Below are 21,711 nucleotides of genomic sequence, written 5' to 3'. Positions count from 1 at the left end.
TCTTCAAATCAAATACATTTTTTATGGTCGCATATACATACAGGAAAGTATACCCCTTTACTTTTCCCACATTTTGTTACGTTACAGCCATATATTAAAATGGATTAAATACATGTTTTTCCTCATCAATCTACACACAATAGCCCATAATGACAAAGCAAAAACAGGTTTTTAGAAATGTTTGCAAATGTATAAAAAATGATACAGTAGGAAAGAAACCCTTCATTGACAGTATGCTTATCCATCCATCCTCTTATCTCTGTGTCCTTCCCAGCTCCTCTCCAGTACAGCCACTGACACATCTTTCTCCTGTGTCTGCAGTACAGCCACTACTCTTCCCAAAGCCAGTGAGGTACGGGAATCATACCAATCTACTCTATCCCAATGTCCTTATCAGTGTAAAGTCTGCTGCCCCCTTTCCTCTGTTCTATGGGTGCAGGCGAGAGCTCCTGTTGAACCCACTGGAGTTCCTCCCTCGAGGTGGTCCCTGCCCACCGGCCCTCACCCCTAGTGCACCGACTCTGGCTATACGGTCCCATTCTACTGTTATTGGTTTACAGGCCAGGTAAAGCTGAGTGTGCGCGTGTGCGTGTGTGTGTGTGTGTGTGCATGGGAGCAAGCGTGCAAAGGTTGCTAACCTGAGGTTTAGTGATCATAGTAGATGCATTCTATTTAGGATGTATTCTTGATTGATTTTAGTAATTGTAAATGTGGATCTGCGTTCATTACTGAATTCATCAGTCCTAGCTATTCCCTTCACCCCGTCGGTCCTACCTTCTTATGCCCTCCTCCTGTCCCCCTGTCTTCCTGTCTTCCTGACTTAGTGTCCTCTCCTCTCCTGTCCTGTCTTACCTTATTATGTCTTCCTGTCCTCTCCTTTTCTGTCCTGTCCTCTCCTGTCCTCTCCTGTCCTGTCTTATCTTATTATGTCTTCCTGTCCTCTTCTCTCCTCTTGTGTCCTGTCCTCTCCTCTTCTGTCCTCCCCTCTCCTCTTTTGTCCTCTCCTCTTCTGTCCTGTCCTGTCCTGCCCTCTCTTCTCCTGTCCTCTCCTCTCCTGTCTTACCTTATTATGTCTTTCTGTCCTGTCCTCTCCTGTCCTCTCCTCTCCTGTCAACCCCTTGTGTTTCCATGACTACCTCATTAAAAGAACCCCGCACAGGTCACCTGATGGGACGGTCTCTCAGTCCCTATTGGATGCCTTGCTCATTACACCTATCACCACCCTCCCGCCCCTCCGCCTGAGGAAGAAGAAGCGTCGGAGTGTTAGTGCCTTACACCTGCCCAACAACAAGAGGTAGAGGGTGACATCATCGTGTGATGTAATGTATGGCGATCACTCACTCTGCCCTGTAGACTGAAGACCTGTTGACATGAACCATTAACGATGACTGATTACTTATGTCACAATTTCCCCATGACGGCATGTTATAGCGTGGGTCACTAACTAACAACCGTATCTAACAAAACAAACAAATACATACCGGAAGGCAGCTAGAGACAACGCTGTTCTTTCCCTCGATTCCATATCGACCTTGTTAGATCAGAAGAGAACGAATAGATATTAGCAATATGGTGGAAATTCCATCCAGCCTTTAAGAAGAGGTCTAGTCAAGGTCAAATTAAAGATAAAATCAAGCACCATATGACCCCTTTTGAAAACCTTTCAGACCTACAGGAGCGCCTACAGTTGAGGGGCTAAGGGTTCATTTGGAATTGATTGAGTCTTCGGCTATTCCCAAATGGCACCCTATTCCCTATTTAGTATACTATTTAAAGTGTACTAAGTAGTGCACCCTTGCATAGTGCACTACTTTAAATAGTGTACTAAATAGGGAATAGGGTGCCATTTCTACTTTAAATAGTGTACTAAATAGGGAATAGGGTGCCATTTGGGAATAGCCTACTTAGTGTCAACAAAGAGCCGTCTATGGGAGTTGAACTTTAAAGCCACTGCCTCTGAAATGTAGCTAGCTACTTGACAACAGCCGAGTTCCCTCAGCACGCTGCAAATGGCAACAGCCATGTTGTGTCTCCGAGAGGACCTTGCAGACAAGCTATGATCCCGCTGAAACAATTTGGCTTGAGACACATTTTCACTGAGTTCAAACATGACAGTAGGCATACAGAAGTGTTTAGAACAAGTGTGGCAGTATTAGATCTGACATTTGTCCAGGAAATAGCCACACTCATACATGTCCATCTGTAGGTATGCATGTGGGTTTATTTCCATATATTTTATGTGTGCATGTAGCAGGAGGACATCTGACAGCTTTGTTATTAGAATTTTTATTTTTTTTACCAGGTAAGTTGACTGAGAACACATTCTCATTTACAGCAACAACCTGGGGAATAGTTACAGGGGAGAGGAGATGAATGAGCCAATTGTAAACTGGGGATTATTAGGTGACCATGATGGTTTGAGGGCCAGACTGGGAATTTAGCCAGGACACTGGGGTTAACACCGATTCTCTTACAATAAGTGCCATCGGATCTATAATGACCTCAGAGAGTCAGGACACCCATTTAACGTCCCATCCGAAAGACGGCACCCTACATAGGGCAGTGTCCCCAATCACTGCCCTGGGGCATTGGGATATTTTTTAGACCAGAGGAAAGAGTGCCTCCTACTGGCCCTCCAACACCACTTCCAGCAGCATCTGGTCTCCCATCCAGGGACTGACCAGGACCAACCCTGGTTAGCTTCAGAATCAAGCCAGCAGTGGTATGCAGGGTGGTATGCTGCTGGCTTATTGAATGACAGTCCTGTGTAGTTGGCATGCGTTTATGAGATACATTGGTCACCTCTTGTTGGTAACTACTTAGATATTTGAAAATGTGTTGCTCAGATAATAACAATATCCTAACTCACTGTAGGTAACCATGGTGAATAACCATCATTTAACCCAATAGGTACCCATGGTGATTAACCATCATTTAACCCACTGTAGGTAACCATGGTGAATAACCATCATTTAACCCACTGTAGGTAACCATGGTGAATAACCATCATTTAACCCAATAGGTAACCATGGTGAATAACCATCATTTAACCCACTGTAGGTAACCATGGTGAATAACCATCATTTAACCCACTGTAGGTAACCATGGTGAATAACCACCATTTAACCCACTAGGTAACCATGGTGAATAACCATAATTTAATCCACTGTGGTGGGTCATCACTGTTTCACCCCTCATCTTCCTTTTAATTCCTCTGTTTCTCTCTTTCATTCCTCATCCTCCCTTCTTTCTCTGTCCAAGAGTCTCCTGGCACCAATCAGTCACTGATCTGGGTGACCCCAACCTCTCCTCTCCTGTCAATGCTGTCTATATCTTTAGGTAAACATGGAATTGAATTGTGTATGAATATAACAAAGTTAGTGTTTGTACGCGCTAGTATGCGTGTGTTACAGTATTTTCTCTGTAAATCCTCTCCTTAATGTATCTACACAGAAGTGCACATCAGACATCATTTGAACAATGAGGGGGACATTGTGTGGTTCAGGCCGAGGATGCAAAAAGGTCCAAGCACTACAGTACGTCCGGGGTCAAGTTTTCCCCTTAGGTACTGATCTAGAATCCGAGATGATTGTGGACTACAGGAAACGGAGGACTGAGCACGCCCCCATTTTCATCGAAGGGGCTGTAGTGGAGCAGGTTGAGAGCTTCAAGTTCCTTGGTGTCCACATCACCAATAAACTATCATGGTCCAAACACACCAAGACAGTTGTGAAGAGGGCACAACAAAGCCTGTTCCCCCTCAGGAGACTGAACAAATTTGGCATGGGTCCTCAGATCCTCAAAAAGTTCTACAGCTGCACCCCTGACAGCATCTTGACTGGTTCCATCACTGCCTGGTATGGCAACTGCTCGGCCTCCGACCGCAAGGCACTACAGAGGGTAGTGGACGGCCCAGTACATCACTGGGGCCAAGCTTCTTGCCATCCAGGACCTCTTTACCAGGCGGTGTCAGAGGAAGGCCCTAAAAATTGTCAAATACTCCAGCCACCCTAGTCATAGACTGTTCTCTCTACCACACGGCAAGCAGTACCGGAGCACCAAGTCTAGGTCCAAAAGACTTCTTAGCTTCTACCCCCCAAGCCATAAGACTCCTGATCAGCTCATCAAATGGCCACCCAGACTATTTGCGTTGCCCCCCGCCCTCTTTTAAGCTTCTGCTACTCTCTGTTTATTATCTATGTATAGTCCCTTTACCTCTACCTACATGTACATATTACCTCAATTACCTCAACTAACCGGTGCCCCCGCACATTGACTCTGTACCGGTACCCCCCTGTATATAGTCTCCACATTGACTCTGTACCGGTACCCCCTGTATATAGTCTCCACATTGACTCTGTTCCGGTACCCTCTGTATATAGCCTCCACATTGACTCTGTACCGGTACCCCCCTGTATATAGTCTCCACATTGACTCTGTACCGGTACCCCCTGTATATAGTCTCCACATTGACTCTGTTCCGGTACCCCCTGTATATAGTCTCCACATTGACTCTGTTCCGGTACCCTCTGTATATAGCCTCCACATTGACTCTGTACCGGTACCCTCTGTATATAGCCTCCACATTCACTCTGTACCGGTACCCCCTGTATATAGCCTCGCTACTGTTATTTTACTGCTGCTCTTTAATTATTTGCTACTGTCACTGGCTTGTAAGTCAGCGTTTCACTGTAAGGTCTACTACACCTGTTGTATTCGGCGCATGTGACAAATAACATTTGATTTGATTTGATTTTGATCTTCCCTTCCCCCAATCCTAACCTTAACCATTAGTGGGGGAAATGCTGAACTGACCCAAGATCAGCATCTAGGGGAAACTTCACACTACACATTACAGTTCAGCTGTGCAGGGATCATTCCATGGTGGAGCTGGCTTCAGCGTTTCAATGAAGTGTGTCAATACAGAGCCAGGGCAGCTGGTAACATACAGTAGCAGCTCCTTTGGTGTGATGCCAGCTCCATACTCAAGTGCTGAGTCGCCGTGGACAACCGACCTCCTCATCTCCGTAACCAAGGCGGCCGTTGTTGCCATAACACTCAGCTCCTCGGGGAGCCATAAGCAGACATGGTGGAGACAGACTAGAGATCCAGCTTCAGCAACTTCAGCAGTTGGCATGGCACTACTGTACACTACTGTACATCATGGCTGTAGCATTCAATGTGCCTTTTTTGGGGGCCCACCCAAGTATCTGAGTTCCTCACACACAGCGACCCTTCATAGACGACTCATTTAATGGGTCATCAGGCAGATTAGAGGCCTGCACAAGACATTAGGAGGTAAGAGCTGTGTCTCCTCTCCATCAGCACTCTGGTGTTCTTGGATGTGTCTTGATGTGAAGTGGGAACCTCGTCTACTTCCGAGTGAACCAAATGTAGTGTACTACAGTTATGGACACTAAAAAGATAGTTTTTTTCTGGTGATCAATTAACGCTAAAAAACGGCAGATAGAAGTATGATGTTGTAATGGTGCTACTAGTAGGGTGAAGTTGCCCCTAGACACTGATCTTGGGTCAGTTTAACATTTTCCCCACTAATGCTTAATGTTAGGATTGTTGGAGAGGGAAACTGATCCTAGAGCTGTGCATAGTGGAAACGTGATGTGTGTGAGCTGGTATGACTATTGTAGTACACAAAGAGGGACAGCTGTGACACACTGGTCTGGATACAAGTCTGTTGTTAGTGCAGTATTCACACAGAAGTTGGTCTGAGCTTCGGTTGGTTCTCTCCAACCTTTTTTTCTTCTCCCCGAGGGCTTGATACCTTTCGTTGTTTGTATTTGAAAATCCAACAGTTGTATTGGAAGAGGGCGACGCTCGGGGTCGTTGTGTGCCTGTGGGTGTTTGAGTGAGAAATAGACAGAGGAGAACCAATCAGTAAAAAGCACAGCCCCTCTTCATTATCGACACATCTTGCCTACAACAGCATGGAGCCATTCCAGACTGTGAAGTCAGGAGGACTTGGAGTTAGGTGTAAGGCAGACTGGTATGACTAAACCCCTCTTCCATGTTTCCTTGCAGTGAGGAGGTGGAGGAGCCAGAGACCACTTCTCACATGTCGTCTGCAGTCAAGACCATGACCAAAGGACCTGCTGGCAGCCCCAACAACTCCATCACCTTTACCACCACTCAGGGTGAACTGTGTGAGTGGGTGGGATTGTGTAAACTGAGTGAGTGGGTGTGTGTATGTAGCTGTGTGAGTGGGTCTGTGTGTGTAAGCTGTGTGAGTGTGTGTGTGTGTGTGTGTGTGTGTGTGTGTGTGTGTGTGTGTGTGTGTGTGTGTGTGTGTGTGTGTGTGTGTGTGTGTGTGTGTGTGTGTGTGTAAGCTGAGTGAGTGGATGTGTGTGTGTAAGCTGAGTGAGTGGGTGTGTGTGTGCAAGCTGTGTGAGTGGGTGTGTGTGTGTAAACTGAGTGAGGGGTGTGTGTGTGCGCTGTGTGGTGGTGTGTGTGTGTGCTGGTGGGTGTGTGTGTGTGTGTGTGTGTGTGTGTAAACTGAGTGAGTGTGTGTGAGTGGGTGTGAGTGTGCAAGCTGAGTGTGAGTGGATGTGTACTATATGTGGACACACTTTTAAATGAGTGGATTCTGCTATTTCTGCCACACCTGTTGCTGACAGGTTTATAAAATCAAGCACACAGCCATGCAATCTCCATAGACAAACATTGACAGTAGAATGGCCTTACTGAAGAGCTCAGTGTTGTTAATATGATGGTATTAACAACACCATCATAGGATTCCACATTTCCAACAAGTTAGTTCATCACATTTCTGCCCTGCTAGAGCAGAATCGTCTGTCCTTGGTTGCAACACTCACTACCGAGTTCCAAAGTGCCTCTGGAAGGAACAAAAAGACATGGTATAATTCTGCTGTACCTGCAGATGCGGTGAAGAGGTCAATGGAATCCAGATGATGTGGAACAGATGGGCACACATTCAACAAATCTGATCTAACAAAGTGTATATTTGTCAAATCAGTCATGATTGATGTATTGTAATAGACCCACAATGTGGTTACTAAAGTCAGATTTGGATATATTTGGCTGTTTTCGCTGCATAACATTTAGAAGTTGTCCCTTTTCAGGTTTAGAAGAAGTGACTGCTAAATGCTAACTCCTGTTAGTATAAGGTGATAGCATAGCATACAGGAAATCGGTGGTGGTAGTCAAAGTCGTTTTAAAATGCAATGCAGTTGATTGGTTAAGATGGCATGAACATGTATTGGGGTTGACCTCCATACAAACATTATACTCCGATATTTACCTCAACATAGTGTGGAATACACATACACTGAGTGTACAAAACATTAAGAACACCTGCTCTTTCCATCACAAAGACTGACCAAGTGAATCCAGTGGAAAGCTACTTCAATCAGTGTAGATGAAGGGGGAGGAGACAGGTGAAAGAAGGATTTTTAAACCTTGAAACAATTGAAACATGGATTGTATATGTGTGCCATTCAGATGGTGAACGGGCAAGACAAAATATTTAAGTGCCTTTGAACGGGGTATGGTAGTAGGTGCCAGGCGCACCGGTTTGAGTGAGCCAAGAACTGCAACGCTGCTGGGTTTTTCACGCTCAACAGTTTCCCGTGTGTATCAAGAATGGTCCTCCACCCAAAGGACATCCAGCCAACTTCGCACAACTGTGGGAAGCTTTCGACACCTTATAGAGTCCATGCCCCAACAAATTGAGGCTATTCTGAGGGCGAAAGGGGGTGCAAATCAATATTAGGAAGGTGTTCCGAATTTTTTGTATACTCAGTGTATATGTTATGGTAAATGTGTAAGAACTGTGACTCACAGGAGGTTGGTGGCACCTCAATTGGGAAGGACGGGCACGTGGTAATGGCTGGAGCGGAATAAGTGGAAAGGTATTAACAACATCAAACATGTGGTGTCCGTGGTTTCAATGTGTTTGATTCCATTCCATTCGCTCCATTCCAGCCATTATTATGAGCCATCCTCTCCTCAGCAGCCTCCACTGCTTTGGATCTATACATTTCTTGAGAAATGTATGAAATTATTGTTTTTACACATTTACTGCGACATACAGTACCAGTCAAAACGTTTGGACACACCTATAGGTCCACAGACAACACCTACTCATTCAAGGGTATTTCTTTATTTTTACTACTAGTTTTTAATAGTGAAGACATCAAAACTATGAAATAACACATATGGAATCATGTAGTAACCAAAAAAGTGTTAAACAAGGTAAAATATATTTCAGATTTTAGATTCTTCAAAGTAGCCACCCTTTGCCTTGATGACAGCTTTGCACACTCTTGGCATTCTCTCAACCAGCTTCACCTGGTATGCTTTTCCAAAAGTCTTGAAGGAGTTCCCACATATACTGGGCACTTGTTGGCTGCTTTTCCTTCACTCTGCGGTCCAACTCATCCCAAACCATCTCAATTGGGTTGAGGTTGGGTGATTGTGGAGGCCAGGTCATCTGATGCAGCATTACATCACTCTCCTTCTTGGTCAAATAGCCCTTACACAGCCTAGAGGTGTGTTGGGTCATTGTCCTGTTGAAAAACAAATGATAGTCCCACTAAGCGCAAACCAGATGGGATGGTGTATCACTGCAGAATGCTGTATTAGCCATGCTGGTTAAGTGTGCCTTGAATTCTAAATAAATCACAGACAGTGTCACCACCAGTGTCTCCGTCTTCAACATGGTTCTGACGGAGATGGTCGCCTCGCTTCGCGTTCTTAAGAAACTATGCAGTATTTTGTTTTTTTTATGTATTATTTCTTACGCTGTTACCCCAGGAAATCTTAAGTCTTATTACATACAGCCGGGAAGAACTATTGGATATAAGAGCAACGTCAACTTACCAACATTACGACCAGGAATACGACTTTCCCGAAGCGGATCCTCTGTTTGGACCACCACCCAGGACAATGGATTGGATCCCAGTAGGCGACCCAAAACAACGGCGCCGCAGAATGGGCAGACGGAGCGGTCTTCTGGTCAGGCTCCATAGATGGGCACATCACTTATTGCTCCCGACTATACTACTCGCCAATGTCCTGTCTCTTGACAACAAGGTAGACAAAATTCGAGCAAGGGTTGCCTTCCAGAGAGACATCAGAGATTGTAACATTCTCTATTTCACGGAAACATGGCTCACTCAGGATACGTTATCAGAGTCAGTATAGCCACCCGGTTTCCTCACGCATCGCGCCGACAGAAACAAACTTCTCTCTGGTAAGAAGAAGGGCGGGAGTGTATGCCTTATGATTAACGAGTCGTGGTGTGATCATAACAACATACAGGAACTCAAGTCTTTTTGTTCACCTGACCTAGAATTCCTTACAATCAAATGTTGACCGCATTATCTACCAAGAGACCTCTCTTCGATTATATTCAAAGCCGTGTATATCCCCCCAAGCAGACACCTCGACGGCCCTGAAAGGACTTCATTGGACTCTATGTAAACTCGAAGCCACATATCCTGAGGCTGCATTTATTGTAGCTGGGGATTTTAACAAAGCTAATCTGAAAACAAGGCTCCCTAAATTTTATCAGCATATCGAATGCGCGACCCGGGCTGGCAGCATTCTGGATCATTGCTACTCTAACTTCCGCGACGCATACAAAGCCCTCGCTCGCCCTCCTTTCGGCAAATCTGACCACGACTCCATTTTGTTGCTCCCAGCCTATAGAAAGAAACTAAAACAGGAATCGCCCGTGCTCAGGTCTGTTCAACACTGGTCCGACCAATCTGATTCCACGCTTCAAGATTGCTTCAATCACGTGGACTGGGATATGTTCCATATAGCCTCAGACAACAACATTGATGTATACGCTGATTCGGTGAGTAAGTTTATTAGCAAGTGCATTGGTGATGTTGTACCCACTGTCACGTCCTGACCAGCAGATGGAGCTGGTGTAGTAGGTTGGGGGTCAGGACGTGGCAGTCTGGTGTGTGTCTTGTGACTCCTGATCAGGAACAGCTGGGAATCGTTGTTCCTGATTGGGAGTCACATATGTAGGAGTTGTTTGTCACTGGGGTTTGTGGGTAATTGTTTCTTGTTTAGTGTGTTTGCACCTGACAGGACTGTTGGCTGTCAGTTTCCTTGTTTTGTTTGTTATAGTGTTCTTTCTAATTAAATTGAAAGATGAATACTAACTCCGCTGCATTTTGGTCCATTCCTGAAGACAGCCGTTACAGAATTACCCACCAACAAAGGACCAAGCAGCGGAAGAAGGCTGGCGAGGTAAGGGAGACCGGGAGGCACCCCCAATAATTTTTTAGGGGGGGGCACAAGGGGAGTTTTGCGGGGCAAGAATGGAGCCCCAGGCCAGCTCCCCGCACTTGCATGGAGGTGCGTGTTCGCAATCTGGTACGCCCAGTACCAGCACCACGCACCAGGAGTCTAGTGTGTCAACCCAGCCTCGCCAGTCAACAGTCGTCATCAGAGCTGCCCGCCAGTCAACAGTCGTCATCAGAGCTGCCCGCCAATCAACAGTCATCATCAGAGCTGCCCGCCAGTCAACAGTCGTCATCAGAGCTGCCCGCCAGTCAACAGTCGTCATCAGAGCTGCCCGCCAGTTAACAGTCGTCATCAGAGCTGCCCGCCAGTCAACAGTCGTCATCAGAGCTGCCCGCCAGTCAACAGTCGTCAGAGCTGCCCGCCAGTCAACAGTCGTCAGAGCTGCCCGCCAGTCAACAGTCGTCAGAGCTGCCCGCCAGTCAACAGTCGCCAGAGAGGTCAGACTGCGCTGAACTGCCGGAGTGGCCAGACTGCGCTGAACTGCCGGAGTGGCCAGACTGCGCTGAACTGCCGGAGTGGCCAGACTGCGCTGAACTGCCGGAGTGGCCAGACTGCCCTGAACTGCCGGAGTGGCCAGACTGCCCTGAACTGCCGGAGTGGCCAGACTGCCCTGAACTGCCGGAGCGGCCAGACTGCCCTGAACTGCCGGAGCGGCCAGACTGCCCTGAACTGCCGGAGCGGCCAGACTGCCCTGAACTGCCGGAGCGGCCAGACTGCCCTGAACTGTCCGGAGCGGCCAGACTGCCCAGACTGTCCCGAGCGGCCAGACTGCCCAGACTGTCCCGAGCTGCCAGACTGCCCAGACTGTCCCGAGCTGCCAGACTGCCCAGACTGTCCCGAGCTGCCAGACTGCCCAGACTGTCCCGAGCTGCCAGACTGCCCAGACTGTCCCGAGCTGCCAGACTGCTCAGACTGTCCCGAGCTGCCAGACTGCCCAGACTGTCCCGAGCTGCCAGACTGCCCAGACTGTCCCGAGCTGCCAGACTATCCCGACTGCCTGGAACGGCCAGACTGCCCAGACTGTCCCGAGCTGCCAGACTGTCCCGACTGCCTGGAACGGCCAGAGCCTGAGCCGCCTCCAGGATAGGTGGGTTGGGGAGGGAGGGTGTAGCACAGTGCCGTGGTTGACGGCAGCCACCCTCCCTTCCCTCCCTTATTGTTTAGGGTTACTGTTTAAGGGTTTTGTTGGGGATTTTGTTTGTTGGTGTTTTTTTGTTGTTGTGGTTAGGTGCATTCTGGGGTCTGCACCTTGAGGGGGGGTACTGTCACGTCCTGACCAGCAGATGGAGCTGGTGTAGTAGGTTGGGGGTCAGGACGTGGCAGTCTGGTGTGTGTCTTGTGACTCCTGATCAGGAACAGCTGGGAATCGTTGTTCCTGATTGGGAGTCACATATGTAGGAGTTGTTTGTCACTGGGGTTTGTGGGTAATTGTTTCTTGTTTAGTGTGTTTGCACCTGACAGGACTGTTGGCTGTCAGTTTCCTTGTTTTGTTTGTTATAGTGTTCTTTCTAATTAAATTGAAAGATGAATACTAACTCCGCTGCATTTTGGTCCATTCCTGAAGACAGCCGTTACACCCACAGTGACTATTAAACCTTCCCCAACCAGAAACCATGGATTGATGGCAGCATTCACGCAAAACTGAAAGCAGCAACCACTGCTTTTAATCATGGCAAGGCGACCGGAAACATGACCGAATACAAACAGTGTAGCTATTCCCTCTGCAAGGCAATCAAACAAGCTAAGTGTCAGTATAGAGACAAAGTAGAGTCGCAATTCAACAGCTCAAACACGAGACGTATGTGGCAGGATCTACAGTCAATCACGGATTACAAAAAGAAAACTAGCCACGTAGCGGACATTGACGTCTTGCTCCCAGACAAATTAAACAACTTCTTTGCTCGCTTTGAGGACAATACAGTGCCACTGACACGGCACCCGACCAAAACCTGCGGGTTCTCCTTCACCGCAGCCAATGTAAGTAAAACGTTTAAACGTGTTAACCCTCGCAAGGCTGCCAGCCCAGACGGCATCCCTAGCCGTGTCCTCAGAGCATGTGTAGACCAGCTGGCTGGTGTGCTTACATACATATTCAATCAATCCCTATCCCATTCTGCTGTTCCCACATGCTTCAAGAGGGCCAACATTGTACCTGTTCCCAAGAAAGCTAAGGTAACTGAGCTAAATGACTATCGCCCCGTAGCACTCACTTCCATCATCATGAAGTGCTTTGAAAGACTAGTCAAGGATCATATCACCTCCACCCTACCTGACACCCTAGACCCACTCCAATTTGCTTACCGCCCCAATAGGTCCACAGACGACGCAATTGCAATCACACTGCACACTGCCCTAACCCATCTGGACAAGAGGAATACCTATGTAAGAATGCTGTTCATCGATTACAGCTCAGCATTTAACACCATAGTACCCTCCAAACTCGTCATTAAGCTCGAGACCCTGGGTCTCGACCCCGCCTTGTGCAACTGGGTCTTGGACTTTCTGATGGGCTGCCCCCAGGTGGTGAGGGTAGGTAACATCTCCACCCTGCTGATCATCGAAACTGGGGCCCCACAAGGGTGCGTTCTCAGCCCTCTCCTGTACTCCCTGTTCACCCTTGACTGCGTGGCCATTCTCGCCTCCAACTCAATCATCAAGTTTGCAGACGACACTACAGTGGTAGGCTTGATTACCAACAATGACGAGACGGCCTACAGGGAGGAGGTGAGGACCCTCGGAGTGTGGTGTCAGGAAAATAACGTCACACTCAACGTCAACAAAACAAAGGAGATGATCATGGACTTCAGGAAACAGCAGAGGTAGCACCCCCCTATCCACATCAACGGGACAGTAGTGGAGAAGGTGGAAAGTTTTAAGTTCCTCAGCGTATACATCACGGACAAACTGAAATGGTCCACCCACATAGACAGCGTGGTGAAGAAGGCGCAAAGGCACTTCTTCAACCTCAGGAGGCTGAAGAAATTTGACTTTGTCACCGAAAACACTCACAAACTTTTACAGATGCACAATTGAGAGCATCCTTTCGGGCTGTATCACTGCCTGGTACGTCAACTGCTCAGCCCACAACGGTAAAGCTCTCCGGAGGGTAGTGAGGTCTGCACAACGCATCACCGGGGGCAAACTACCTTCCCTCCAGGACACCTACACAACCCGATGTCACAGGATGGCCAAAAAGACCATCAAGGACAACAACCACCCGAGCCACTGCCTGTTCACCCCGCTGTCATCCAGAAGGCGAGGTCAGTACAGGTGCATCAAAGCTGGGACAGAGAGACTGAAAAACAGCTTCTATCTCAAGGCCATCAGACTGTTAAACAGCCATCACTAACATTGAGTCGTTGCTGCCAACATACTGACTCAAATCTCTAGCCACTTAAATAATAAAAAATTGGATGTAACAAATGTATCACTAGTCACTTTAAACAATGCCACTTTATATAATGTTAACATACCCTACATTACTCATCTCATATGTATATACTGTACTCTATACCATCTACTGCATCTTGCCTATGCTGTTCAGCCTTCGCTCATCCATATATTATATGTACATATTCTTATTCATTCCTTTACACTTGTGTGTATAAGGTAGTTGTGAAATTGTTAGATTACTTGTTAAATATTACTGCACGGTTGGAAATAGAAGCACAAGCATTTCACTACACTCACATTAACATCTGCTAACCATGTGTATGTGACCAATACAATTTGATTTGATTTGATTTGACCAGCAAAGCACCATCACACCAACACACCTCCTCTATGCTTCATGGTGGGAACCACACATGTGAATATCATCCTTTCACCTACACTGCGTCTCACAAAGACATGTTGGCTGGGACCAAAAATCTTACATTTGCACTCATCAGACCAAAGGACAGATTTTCACTGGTCTGATGTCCAGTACTCGTGTTTCTAGGCCCAAGCAAGTCTCTTCTTATTATTGGTGTCCTTTAGTAGTGGTTTCTTTGCAGCAATTCGACCATGAAGGCCTGATTCATGCAGTCTCCTCTGAACAGTTGATGATGAGATGTGTCTGTTGCTTGAACTCTGTGAAACATTTATTTGGGCTGTAATATCTGAGGCTGGTAACTGTAATTAACTTATCCTCCTGCAGCAGAGGTACTGTAACTCTGGGTCTTCCTTTCCTGTGGCGGTCCTCATGAGAGCCAGTTTCATCATAGCGCTTGATGGTTTTTGCAACTGCACTTGAAGAAACTTTCAAAGTTCTTGAAATGTTCCTGATTGACTGACCTTCATGTCTTAAAGTAATGTTGGACTGTCATTTCTCTTTGCTTATTTTAGCTGTTCTTGCCTTAATATGGACTTGGTCTTTTACCAAATAGGGCTATCTTCTGTATACCACCCCTACCTTGTCACAACAACTGATTGGCTCAAATGTGGGCGGCAGGGGGCGGCAGGTAGCTTAGTGATTAGAGCGTTGGACTAGTAATCGGAAGGTTGCAAGATCGAATCCCTGAGCTGACAAGGTAAAAATCTGTTGTTCTGAACAAGGTAGTTAACTCACTGTTCTTAGGCCGTCATTGAAAATAAGAATTTGTTCTTAACTGACTTGCCAGGTTAAATAAAGGTAAAATAAAAAAAATGCATTAAGAAGGAAATAAATTCCACAATTCACTTTTAACAAGACACACCTGTTAATTGAAATGCTTTCCACCTCATGAAGCTGGTTGAGAGAATGCCAAGCGTGTGCAAAGCTCTCATCAAGGCAAAGGGTTGCTACTTTGAAGAATCTCAAATATAAAAATATTTTTATTTGTTTAACACTTTTTTGGTTACTACATGATTCCATATGTGTTATTTCATAGTTTTGATGTCTTCACTATTATTCTACAATGTACAAAATAGAAAAAATAAATATAAACCCTGGAATGAGGTAGGTGTGTCCAAACTTTTGACTGGTACTGTGTATATATTTTTGTATCTTTAATATACAGAGTAAAGCATCCACTTCCAACAGTGGTATGCCTGTATGTACGAATGTATATATTTGTTTTCTTTGAATGAAGAAGTTAATCAGAGCAAGGTGCATGAAGCTTCTTTCATAGTGGAGTTAATGGCATGCACATTAAACTGAAAATAGAGTTTAAAAATAAACTCACGATTAGGACATGAATCAAATTAAATATGGTGTGTTAGATATTTTGATTGACTCATGGTTTTATCCTTTTACAGAAATGTTTGGTTTGAAATCTTATAGTGTGAAATGGTGATTTACTGAGGCTGAAGTGAATTCTGTTGCGGTCTGTTAGTGAGAAAAGAGTGTTATTTTCCATGGGCTAAGCGTGACATATTTTTCCATTAATCCCATTAAAGCCAGGCTTGCTGGCCCGCTTTGCCTTTTCTCCTCCGTTGAAGATGTATACGCTCCACTCCATATGAAAAAAATATATTTACTGAGGGAGCTGTGAATAAAGGTTAAAGCCCCAGCCCCAGACCAACTCTATCCCCAGCCCCAGACCAACTCTATCCCCAGCCCCAGCCCAACTCTATCCCCAGCCCCAGACCAATTCTATCCCCAGCCCCAGCCCAACTCTATCCCCAGCCCCAGACCCAGACCAACTCTATCCCCAGCCCCAGACCAATTCTATCCCCAGACCCAGACCAACTCTATCCCCAGCCCCAGACCAACTCTATCCCCAGCTCCAGACCAACTCTATCCCCAGCCCCAGACCAATTCTATCCCCAGACCCAGACCCAGACCAACTCTATCCCCAGCCCCAGACCAACTCTATCCCCGGCCCCAGACCAACTCTATCCCCAGCCCCAGACCAACTCTATCCCCAGCCCCAGCCCCAGCCCCAGACCAACTCTATCCCCAGCCCCAGACCAACTCTATCCCCAGCCCCAGACCAACTCTATCCCCAGCCCCAGACCAACTCTATCCCCAGCCCCAGCCCAACTCTATCCCCAGCCCCAGACCCAGACCAACTCTATCCCCAGCCCCAGACCAATTCTATCCCCAGACCCAGACCAACTCTATCCCCAGCTCCAGACCAACTCTATCCCCAGCCCCAGACCAATTCTATCCCCAGACCCAGACCCAGACCAACTCTATCCCCAGCCCCAGACCAACTCTATCCCCGGCCCCAGACCAACTCTATCCCCAGCCCCAGACCAACTCTATCCCCAGCCCCAGCCCCAGCCCCAGACCAACTCTATCCCCAGCCCCAGACCAACTCTATCCCCAGCCCCAGACCAACTCTATCCCCAGCCCCAGACCAACTCTATCCCCAGCCCCAGACCAATTCTATCCCCAGCCCCAGACCCAGACCAACTCTATCCCCAGACCCAGACCAACTCTATTCCCAGCCCCAGACCAACTCTATCCCCAGCCCCAGCCCAACTCTATCCCCAGCCCCAGACCAACTCTATCCCCAGCCCTAGCCCCAGACCAACTCTATCCCCAGCCCCAGACCAACTCTATCCCCAGCCCCAGCCCAACTCTATCCCCAGTCCCAGACCAACTCTATCCCCAGCCCCAGCTCCAGACCAACTCTATCCCCAGCCCCAGACCAACTCTAGCCCCAGCCCCAGAACAACTCTATCCCCAGCCCCAGACCCAGACCAACTCTATCCCCAGCCCCAGACCAACTCTATCCTCAGCCCCAGACCAACTCTATCCCCAGCCCCAGCCCCAGACCAACTCTATCCCCAGCCCCAGACCAACTCTATCCCCAGCCCCAGTCTCAACCTCATTCCCACCAGGTTTTACATGAACACTATGCTGCTTCGGACCTGTGCCAACAAATGCCTAGTTCACGCAGTAATCCAGCAAGCACTGTGCCGCTATAGTTGTGTAGTCCTGAAGAACTACTGACTTACAGGCGCCACTAGAGTTGTCTAGTCCTGAAGAACTACTGACTTACAGGTCGCCACTAGAGTTGTCTAGTCCTGAAGAACTACTGACTTACAGGCGCCACTAGAGTTGTCTAGTCCTGAAGAACTACTGACTTACAGGTGCCACTAGAGTTGTCTAGTCCTGAAGAACTACTGACTTACAGGCGCCACTAGAGTTGTCTAGTCCTGAAGAACTACTGACTTACAGGCGCCACTAGAGTTGTCTAGTCCTGAAGAACTACTGACTTACAGGTGCCACTAGAGTTGTCTAGTCCTGAAGAACTACTGACTTACAGGCGCCACTAGAGTTGTCTAGTCCTGAAGAACTACTGACTTACAGGCGCCACTAGAGTTGTCTAGTCCTGAAGAACTACTGACTTACAGGCGCCACTAGAGTTGTCTAGTCCTGAAGAACTACTGACTTACAGGCGCCACTAGAGTTGTCTAGTCCTGAAGAACTACTGACTTACAGGTGCCACTAGAGTTGTCTAGTCCTGAAGAACTACTGACTTACAGGCACTCTCTTTCACTAATGTGTTTTGACATGACAAAGAACGTCACTGTTGTCCGACTTGCACGTATGGCCCATGACTTTGATCGATTGCTGCTGTGGCGTTTATTTCAATACCCCTGATTAGTCTGCCTGTTGCAATGTCTGCAAGGTCTGACCGCTTTCGATCGACCTCCGATCCCAGCTGCATTTGCAACACTGTTCCTTTTCTGGAGCCCCAAAGTGGGATCAAAGGGGAGCTTGTTAGGCCAGGTGTTCCAGCGAGCTGTTGGAATGTCTTGCTGCTTGAAACAATTGATTCTGTGTTTTGCTCACTGGTGCTGTTCGTTTACCTCCCTGATCCGGCCAGCTGCCTAGACCAGGTCACTTGGTCACAGAGGTCAACTCAGAGGTCAACTCAGAGAATAACACAAAACAAAAAGACACCTGGAACACAAGACCTAGAAGTGCACAAGCATGCAGTGCAGGGATGCATGCGCGTGTGCATACTCATCCACACACACTCACACACACACACTCACACACTTCCTCCCCCAAGTCCCCCAACATGTTTATGTTCATGATTCATCATTCAACATGCCTGAACTCTGTCTGAGCTGTGTCTGAACTCTGTGTAGATTGTGTTGAAATGAATGAGTGCGTGAACTTACTACCCGCTTGTCATTCTGTAGGTTCAGGTTTCCCTAAACCAGGCCTTCAGACATGTTTTGGGATGAGGGGAAACGGCACCACCAGTGTTCTCTCTAAGGGCCCTGTCCCAGAGAGGCCGGCCCCCCAGCCCCATCCCAAAGACCAGGACACTCTGGTGCAGATGGCCGAACACATCCCTGCAGGGACACGCACGCCCATGTGTGGCCACTGCAACATGGACATCAGGTGAGAGAGAAAGGAGATTGAGGAGAGAGAGAGAGAGAGAAAGAGAGAAAGAGAAAGAGAAAGAGAAAGAGAGAGAAACATAGAGAGAGAAAGAGAGCGAGAAGAGAGAGAGAGAGAGAGAAAGAGAGTGAGAGAGCGACAGAAAGAGAAAGAGAGAGAGAAGAGAGAGAGAGAAAGAGAGAGAGAAGAGAGAGCGAGAGAGAGTGAGAGAGAAAGAGAGCGACAGAAAGAGAAAGAGAGAGAGAAAGAGAGAGAGAAGAGAGAGAGAGAGAGTGAGAGAGAGAGAGATAGAGAAAGAGAGTGAGAGAGAAAGAGAGCGACAGAGAGAGACAGAGAGAGAGAAGAGAGAGAGAGAAGAGAGAGAGAGAGAAAGAGAGCGACAGAGAGAAGAGAGAGAGAGAGAGAGAGAAAGAGAGTGAAAGAGAAAGAGAGAGAGAGAGAGCGAGAGAGAGTGTGTGTGCGTGTTAGAGATGGGCAATATGGACAAAAGTCTGTATCACAATTGACCAGTTACTTATTTATACTAATCTTAAAACTACTACTACTTCTTTGAATGTTCTAGCTATCAGTTGGCCCGTTAGCAATAGCCTATTAGCAGACTTCTTTCATTTCGAACATAACACTCTTCTAGTAAATGCAAATTATAATTATTATAGTAGAATGCCCTCGATAAATTATCGGTTCGGTCGGTATTGATCATTTGTAGTTTATCCCACCTCTAGTTTGTTTGTTGGGGACCATACAGGACAGGACAGAGTTGGACCCTGAGGGAAATGTCCTTTGAAAGCCATTTCAATAGAATTACAATATTCAACTAAACATAATATGATCACTTATATCATTCCAAAATATGAATGACAATAGTACACAGCACACACCTTCTCTCTCTCTCTGTCTTGCTCTCTCTCTCTCTCGCTCTCTCTCTCTCTCTCTCACTATCTTTCTCTCTCCTCTCTCTCTCTGTCTCTCTCGCTCTCTTTCGTTCTCTGTTCTCTCTCTTTCTCTCTCTCTTTCTCTCTCTCGCTATCTTTCTTTCTCTGTTCTCTCTCTCTCGCTCTCTTTCTCTCTCTCTCCCGCTCTGTTTCTCTCTATTTTCTCTCGCTCTCTTTCTCTTTCACTTCTTTCTCTCTCCCTTTCTCTCTCCCATTCCCTCCCTCCCTCCCTCCCTCCCTCCCTCCCTCCCTCCCTCCCTCCCTCCCTCCCTCCCTCCCTCCCTCCCTCCCTCTGATGATGGTATCTTGTTCATTCTTTAATTTGCCCAGAGTTAGGACTGTTGAATAGAACATCAGAGTCCGTGGCGGAGGAGGAGAACACACTGCCTGCGTCCCAAATGGCACTGTTTTCCCTATGTAGTGCACTACTTTTGACCACGACCCATAGGGAAAAAACATAGGGCTCTGGTCAAAAGTAGTGCACTACACAGGGAATAGGGTGCCATTTGGGATTCAGGAACTGGTTCTCTCCTCATCTTAATTACAGTTCATGGCTCTCAGCAGCCTGTTATTGGCCGGTAGCTAAGACTATCTCCTCTGGTGTTGGCTTACATTGCACCCCGAGGATAGGGTAGCAGATCCCGCTCCTGCCTAAAGAGTGTCGGTTACGACACAGTTTAGAGTGACCATTGTGTGCATTAAATATCCCACAGTTGTTTTCCCATATAAGCTAATCATCCTATTTGCAGGCGAATGGACTTTGGTGACATTACAGTAGCTAAATATACTGCTGTCAAACAGTGATGGTTAAGGAAAAATAGGGTTAGAGTTAAACTGGGAGTATGGTAGAAAACACTGCTTCAGATGCTAATGGGAAAGTTTCATTGTATTTAATTGAACTTAATTCATCTTAAAGGGGAGTAATTTGCTTAGGACCTGTTCTTCTTATATATTTTACTCCAAAACTACAAACCTTTCGGCTTTCACATACAGTATTTTGACACTGGTATGACGCTGAATATAATGCCTATGAGGTATAAAATCTTGCTCCTTTAAAATGAATGAAACCTGTTTTTTTCCTCCAGAGGCCCATTCCTGGTGGCCATGGGAAAGTCCTGGCACCCCGAAGAGTTTAACTGCGCCCACTGCCGGACCTCCCTGGCAGACATTGGCTTCGTGGAGGAGCAAGGCTCGGTCTACTGTGAACACTGCTACGAGGACTTCTTTGCACCTTCCTGTAGCCGCTGCCAGCTAAAGATCCTGGGGGTAAGTCCTGAGGGGTATCCTACGAAGCAAGCTAGATCTACTCAGGGTTTTCTACCACTAACCAGCTTCAGTTAGTTTCACAGTCTTTCCTGACCGCGTCACCTGACCAGGAAAAACTCAGGTTCTTTACCAAGGGCTGTCAATCATTCTGTGACCCTCTGTTTTGACTGGATGGAAACGCTGACGTGAAAAGGACAGAGCGGCTTTGAGGAAACATGGACTGACAATTCACGACTAGGCCTCAGAGGCCTCATTTTCCCCCGTCACACGTTCACCCTCTTTCAACCATTTATTCTTCATACTTGTCCACTCTTTTTTTATTTCTCACCCTTTCTAACCGGCTTACCTCTGTCTTTAACCCATTTTCTCACTCGCTCATTCTTAATCCCTCCGTATTCCTCTCCCTCCTTCATTCCAGCATTAGTCTATCCCCCTATGACCTTCCCATTTCTCACAGCTGAATGGTGGGAAATCAGTGCGTGTTAAGCTCTGTCATGCGCTGCAGAGAAGAAAGGAGAACTGGAGAAAAGCTATACGATCAGATGTGTAAAAATTAGCACCCGGCAGCCTGGCAATCAGCACCCGGCAGCCTGGCAATCAGCACCCGGCAGCCTGGCATTTAGCACCCGGCAGCCTGGCCATCAGCACCCGGCAGCCTGGCCATCAGCACCCGGCAGTCTGGCCATCAGCACCCGGCAGTCTGGCCATCAGCACCCGGCAGCCTGGCCATCAGCACCAGGCAGCCTGGCATTTAGCACCCGGCGGCCTGGCCATCAGCACCCGGCAGCTTGGCCATCAGCACCCGGCAGCCTGGCCATCAGCACCCGGCAGTCTGGCCATCAGCACCCGGCAGCCTGGCCATCAGCACCCGGCAGTCTGGCCATCAGCACCCGGCAGCCTGGCCATCAGCACCAGGCAGCCTGGCAATTAGCACCCGGCAGCCTG

General features: G+C 47.5%; 1 protein-coding gene across 7 annotated transcripts in view; it reads left to right on the top strand.

Moving 5' to 3' along the window:
- pdlim5a (PDZ and LIM domain 5a) overlaps positions 1-21,711 on the top strand; it is a 146,811-nt gene that overhangs the window by 114,803 nt on the left and 10,297 nt on the right. For 4 of the 7 annotated variants that reach the window (XM_014172468.3, XM_082968708.1, XM_082968707.1 and 1 more), the window contains 6 exons: positions 275-565; positions 1,148-1,294; positions 3,262-3,339; positions 6,040-6,161; positions 18,364-18,568; positions 20,586-20,766. In XM_014172468.3, the coding sequence (XP_014027943.1) occupies positions 275-565; positions 1,148-1,294; positions 3,262-3,339; positions 6,040-6,161; positions 18,364-18,568; positions 20,586-20,766 (1,024 nt within the window). The remainder of the gene's footprint in view (positions 1-274; positions 566-1,147; positions 1,295-3,261; positions 3,340-6,039; positions 6,162-18,363; positions 18,569-20,585; positions 20,767-21,711) is intronic. The other 3 variants (XM_082968706.1, XM_082968710.1, XM_082968709.1) reach the window with 3 other exon arrangements.

Source organism: Salmo salar, chromosome 24 (genome assembly GCF_965601325.2).
Source record: "Salmo salar chromosome 24, fSalSal1, whole genome shotgun sequence".
NCBI lineage: Eukaryota > Metazoa > Chordata > Actinopteri > Salmoniformes > Salmonidae > Salmo > Salmo salar.
The sequence above is the reverse complement of the archived record's forward strand: the minus strand, read 5'-3'. Positions and strand labels throughout refer to the sequence as shown.